General features: G+C 28.9%; 1 protein-coding gene across 1 annotated transcript; it reads left to right on the top strand.

Moving 5' to 3' along the window:
* The first annotated feature begins 2,068 nt into the window (after window positions 1-2,068).
* LOC110624583 (probable LRR receptor-like serine/threonine-protein kinase At3g47570) lies at window positions 2,069-5,865 on the top strand. The gene is made up of 2 exons (XM_021769781.2): window positions 2,069-4,956; window positions 5,486-5,865. The coding sequence occupies exons 1-2, from the start codon at window positions 2,271-2,273 to the stop codon at window positions 5,860-5,862; spliced, it is 3,063 nt and encodes a 1,020-aa protein (XP_021625473.1). The 5' UTR covers window positions 2,069-2,270; the 3' UTR covers window positions 5,863-5,865.
* Window positions 5,866-6,621: the final 756 nt, after the last annotated feature.

Here is a 6,621-nt window from a genome sequence, read left to right on the forward strand (position 1 = left end):
TCTTTAATCAAACAGAAATAAATATAAAATCAAATCAAAATTTTAAATTAATTTAATTTAATTAATTATTTTAATTTAAATCAAATACTAATCTATGCGGCAAAGCAACACTAGAACTAGGGGTCATATGAAATTTTTAAAAAATTAAGATCTATGGTAAAATTTTCAAAAAAAGTTAGGGTCCTTTTTGAAATTCTGAAAAATTTGAGATCTTTCTAAAATTTTTTTAAAAATTAATGTCCCTATAAAATTTTGAAAAATTAGGGGTATAATTGTCTTTAAAAAATATAAATTACCTTAAGCCCCTAATTTTTAATAAAATTCACAATTACTTTTTTTTAAAAAAAATTTTAAACATAAATTACAACTTAACTTTTTAATTTTATGACATTTTTCATAATATTATATTAAATATATTTTTAGTTGATTATTTGATCGGTTCGATTCAAAACAGAATTGAATTGAATAAATTAAAAATTAAAATTTTAGTATTTATAAAAATTGAATCGATTTTGATCAAAAATTAAATTAAATTGAACCATTATGATTCAGTTTAATTTGATTCGATTTTGATCGGTTTGAATTTTTAATAAATTTTTTATTTTTTACATTTTATTTTAGTATTTTAAAATTTGATTAGAATATTTTAACCTTGATATAATTTAATCTCTCTATATTATATATTATCATCACTAATCAATTTGATTCAATTTTTTTTTCATTAAAATCGAACTAAATTGAAATAACTAAAATTTTTAAAATTAAAAATCGAATCGAACCAAAATAAATAAAAGCCCAAACTGAATTTTTAAATTAATTTGATTCAATCGATTTTTTTAGTTTGAACCGAATACTGCTCATCCATATTCTACACTATCAGAACTACAAATTTAAATTTTATCCTTAGACTTTTTTTATAAATTAATAAGAAAATATAATTTTTATTACATTATCTATCTTATTCAATTATTATGATTTTTTTAAATTTAATGAGTTAATGAAATAAAATATTTGGATATACATAGTTTTCTAATATCAAATTTTTTTTATAAATTAATAAAAATTTATCAATATTAAAACACAAACATCCATTTTTTTTTTCAATTGTAGCCTTATTTTTTATAATAACTTTAATCATTTTTTAAATTTAGTACAAAATCTAAAAACATTTTTTTGAAAGTATATATATATAATTTTTAAAATGCATATTGACGAACAACTGTAATATTTATATTAATAAATATTTATGGTTAAAATTTAAAATCTCCCGATGATAAAATAAAAATTTTTAATTAGTTATAATTAAAAATTAACTTAATTTTAGAAAAATTAATGATAAATTATAATATAATTATTAAGATTTTATTTAATTAATAAAACATTCTATTGAATTAAACTTTTTGTTCAATTAGCTAAAAATTTAGATGTGAAAATTAATTATAATTGAAAAAAATTAACGATAATTTATAATATAATTTTTAAAATTTTATTTAATTAATAAACTAATTTATTAATTTAAACTTTTAATTCTTCTTGAAGAAAATTTATTATTTTTAGTTTCCATTTGTTTTATAGAAAATATTTTTTAGGGAATAATATCTAGGACAATATTTTTTTATATTTTCTTATGTATATTAAAAAAATTTACCTCTACAAAACATTTTTCAAATTAAAAGGTAAATTAAGTTTTTTATAAGAAAAATGATTTATGAGGTGGTTAGAAATAGAGTTGAATCGTAATTGATCAATTTGAAGAAAAAAAAAAATGAGGTGTTTATTGTCTATAACTACTCCGATACTCAAATTAATCAACTGATATAACGCATAAACGTAATGGATTGTTTTAAATTTAAAATAATTATAAAAAATATGTATTTTGATATCGGTGTATATTGATTTTTATAATGTAAAATCATGAAGTTAATTATTAAATTTTCTGTAAATTTGATTGATATTAGTTAGTGAATAAATAATAATAAATATATTAACAAGAATACGTTGTATTATATTTATTAATAATAAATATATTTATTATTTATTGCTGCCTACCAACAAAATTAAATATCTCTTCACGTCCATGTTCTGCTCTTCTCTCTCACCTGACTTGACAGAATATTAAAGTCAAATTTGATAATCCACTCAGATTTGCTCTTGACAACAATTTACTTGTGTTAATATCAATTTTATTAATCAATCGTCTCCTTCTTCGTCTTTAATCTACATGGAATAGAAGCGATTATCTGTCAAGTAATCAAGAAAATACTGCAGAGATGGTTGGTGGAGGATTAGAGATAATGTCTCTTTTCATCCATGTCATTCTTGTTTCTTACATGACTTGCCAGAATCTTACAGCAATAGCTGCATCCTCCCTCGGTGGAAATGAGACTGATCGAACAGCTTTACTATCTTTCAAAGACAGGATAACAGATGATCCACTTCACATCATGAGCTCCTGGAATAATTCTGTCCATTTCTGTGATTGGTTTGGCATTACATGCGGTCGCAGGCACAGGAGGGTTACAGTGCTGGATTTGCAGGACAAGAAGCTCGTTGGGTCCATCTCACCACTGCTTGGAAATCTCAGTTTTCTTAAAACATTAAGCTTGCTTAACAATGGCTTCACAGGTCAAATTCCTGAAGAATTGGGGAATTTGTTCAGGCTTCAAGTGTTAAGCCTGGAGAACAATTCCTTCACAGGCGAAATTCCATCAAATATATCTCACTGCACCAACATTCTCTACTTCGGTTTAGGAGGGAACAAGCTTGTAGGAAGTATACCAATGGAGTTGGAGTCATTGTTCAAGCTCCAGCAACTTGTTATTCCTGAAAACAATCTGACAGGAAGACTTCCACATTTCCTTGGCAATTTCTCATCTCTTGAAATTGTACTAGCCGGTGCTAACATGTTTGCAGGGACGATCCCAGACTCTCTTGGCCGGTTACCGAAGTTAAGGATTTTAGCAGTTGGAGTCAATATGTTGTCTGGTACAATCCCTTCCTCTATTTACAATCTTTCTTCTATGGCAATATTCTCTGTGCCAGAAAACCAACTCCAGGGAAGTCTTCCCTCAGACTTGGGATTTACACTTCCAAATCTGCGGAGACTTAACCTTTTCAGTAATAAATTTAATGGACATATTCCTGCTTCTCTGTCTAATGCTAAGGAACTATCTGCCATAATAATTGGGAAGAACAACTTTCATGGAAAAGTTCCTCAGCTGGGAAGATTGTTGAATCTGTACTGGTTAGGAATCGGAGAAAATAATCTTGGCAGTGGGATAGAAGATGATGATGGGTTGAGTTTCTTGTCTTATCTAACAAATTGTACCAATTTGCGTAGGTTGGGTCTAAACGACAATGATTTTATTGGGATGTTGCCAAATTCTATAGGCAACCTTTCAGACCAACTTTCGTTTTTGACACTAGGAAGAAATCGCATATTTGGAAATATTCCTGATGGGTTAGCTGAGCTTGTCAATCTAGAAAATTTGGGCATGGAAAGCAATGAACTAACAGGTATAATCCCTGAAAAAATTGGCAAACTTCACAAGCTCCAAGTCTTGGATTTATCAGGAAATAAACTCACAGGCAATATCCCTTCCTCTCTGGGAAATTTGAGTATGATTGGTGAGCTCTTCCTAGGACAGAATCAGTTGATTGGGAACATACCTTTAAGCCTAAGTAAATGCCGACGATTGTCAATGCTCTATATTGATCAGACCAACATCTCTGGGATGATACCTCAAGAGCTTTTCAACAGCTTGCCCTCACTAACTTTTGTAGATCTATCTGATAATAATCTGAACGCTTCACTACCTTCGCAATTTACCATGGTGAATCTTGTTTCTTTTGATATTTCTAATAACATGATATCTTGCAATATTCCTAGCAGTCTTAGCAGTTGTACAAGCTTGGAAAGATTACGAATGGAGGGTAACTTCTTTCAAGGTACTGTTCCTTCACTGATGCCATTGAGAGGTCTTGAAGATATAGATCTTTCAAGAAACAACTTGTCTGGTCTAATTCCAAGTTATTTGGAGAACTTCATGTTCTTAAGGAATTTGAATCTTTCCTTCAATAATTTTGAGGGTGAGGTTCCAACAACTGGTGTCTTTAAGGATGCAAGTGCTATTTCCTTAGCAGGAAACCATATGCTTTGTGGAGGCATACCAGAATTGAGATTGCCAGCATGCATTAACAATTCAAAGAAACACAGCTTCCCTGTTATTCTGAAGGTAGCTATTGCTGTGAGTTGTGGGCTTGCTGCAATAGCTTTGCTACTTTGGTTCCTTGCATTTTGGCTAAAAAAATCCAACAAGGAACTGCCTGCGGGCTCTTCCTTGAATGAGGATTCTCTTCAAAGAGTATCTTATGGAAGCATCTTCAAAGCAACTGATGGGTTTTCTTCATCCAACTTAATTGGAAGTGGAAGCTTTGGATGCGTATATAAAGCAAGATTTGATCAAGAAGAAACTACTGTAGCTGTCAAAGTTCTAAACCTTCAACGCCAAGGTGCTTTCAAGAGTTTTATAGCTGAATGCGAAGCCTTGAGAAATATCAGGCATCGAAATCTTGTCAAAGTATTAACAGCTTGTTCGACTGTTGATTTTCAAGGTAATGATTTCAAGGCTTTGGTTTACGAATTCATGGTTAATGGAAGTCTAGAACAATGGCTACATCCAAGCAAAAGGACCACAGATGAGACATGTATTGAGATCAGGAGCCTAACAATTCTTGAGAGAATAGATATTGCAATTGACGTGGCTTCTGCATTAGATTATCTTCATCATGGTTGTCATAAGCCAATAGTTCATTGCGATATAAAACCGAGCAATGTCCTTTTGGATTCATCCATGACTGCCCATGTTGGTGATTTTGGGTTGGTTAGGTTTCTTGGTGAAGACAGTGAAACAAGCTCTTTAGCAGTAAAAGGATCAATTGGCTATGCGGCTCCAGGTAACTTATTTGATTGCCATAGGCTGTGTTTTGTCATAATTTCCTTTTTTTTTTTTTTTAAACTATACTTTTTAGCTTTTCTATAAAAAATAACATGAAAAAGCTAATTTTTATCTGAAAAATTAAATTGTTAATCTATTAAAAATAACATTAATCAACTTATTTTCACCTTGAATAATTATATTTTTTTTATCCGTTCGATAGTGAATAAAATAAATTCTGCAATTATATAAAAAAATTATATATATTATCAAAATTTTTGTAACTTTAATTATTTATATTATTTAATTTCTCTGATTAATGTTAAAATAATTATTTAATTATTTATACTATTTAATTTCTATAATAAAATACATTGAAAATAGTCACAGATGTCAAGAACATGTCCTAAGTATTAATGAACATGTCAAATTCCCCATGAAATTATGTGGCTCAAATCCCTGAGGCTAACTAGATTGTAATGCTAAGTGACCTAGAAATCTAATTTCTTATCAACTTCATAATTTTAATGACATGCATTGTGTTGCAGAATATGGTTTAGGAAGTCAAGTGTCTGAATATGGTGATTTGTACAGCTATGGAATTCTCTTGTTAGAAATGTTCACCGGAAAGAGACCGACCGATAACATGCCTGACGATAGTAGAGATCTACACAACTGTGTTAGAATGGCACTGGTGAATGGTGTTATGGAGATTGTAGATTTACAGATTTTTTCAGGAGGAGAGAAGGAGGAGGCTTTTCTACAATATATTCAAGAATCAATTGCTTCAATTCTAAGTATAGGGTTGGCATGTTCTGTGGATTCACCTTCAGCAAGAATGGGAATTAATGAGGTTGTAACCAAGTTGAAGAAAATTAGGGAAGCTATCCCTTACAGGGAAAGGCTGAAGAAACTTCAAAATTAAAGGTAAAAGTTTGAGTAATTTTTACACACATATATTTTTGTGAGTTAATACTCTATTCGGTACTAATTCTTAAATTCTAATAAAATCTTTATTAAAATTTATAATTTCTCGTCGAAAATATTAAATAAAGGTAATAAGATCATTTCTAAATGTTATTATGCTTAAATATTTAAACATCACATTTATTTTTAAAAAATTACAAAAGAAAAGTTTTAAATTTGAGCAATTTTAATTTAGAACTTTTAATTATTTTCGCATTTCCTCCTTGTAAACTCATTAACTCTCCATAATTTTATAATCCATACTAGATTTGATATCAATTGTAACAATGCGATCTTATATATATAATAATTTAATCTACAAGCTAAGCTATATGTGTGGCTTATCTCTCTCACATAATTTAGTGTTGAGTTTCAGGATAGCAATGTAAAGCTCCGAGAAAGAAGTTAGAGTTATATTGATTCTATATTCCACTCTAATAGTTATAGTTGGACATGTAATAAATCTATGGATAGAATAATTATACTTCACTTTGGATATTGTCTTGAGATTTATATATTTAAGATGATCTTTTACGAGAATATCATGTATAAGTTTTATACTTAACTTTTAGCACACATGTTTATGTTTGTGGGTCATAATTTTATGGACCCTTATATATGTTTCAAAAATTTTATGCTAAATTTTGATATTTTACGAGATCAATGAGTTAATATGCCCAAAAAATTAAATTTATCTCTAAACTATTATTAAAATACT

This window comes from Manihot esculenta, chromosome 10 (assembly GCF_001659605.2).
Source record: "Manihot esculenta cultivar AM560-2 chromosome 10, M.esculenta_v8, whole genome shotgun sequence".
Taxonomy (NCBI): Eukaryota; Viridiplantae; Streptophyta; class Magnoliopsida; order Malpighiales; family Euphorbiaceae; genus Manihot; species Manihot esculenta.

What these genes read in the sequence shown, in the direction of transcription:
- LOC110624583 (XM_021769781.2), top strand. Translation starts at nt 2,271, where the DNA reads ATGGTTGGTGGAGGATTAGAGATAATGTCTCTTTTCATCCATGTCATT. An exon ending in AATTGGCTATGCGGCTCCAG is followed by an intron (nt 4,957 to 5,485) that starts GTAACTTATTTG and finishes ATTGTGTTGCAG; the next exon opens with AATATGGTTTAGGAAGTCAA.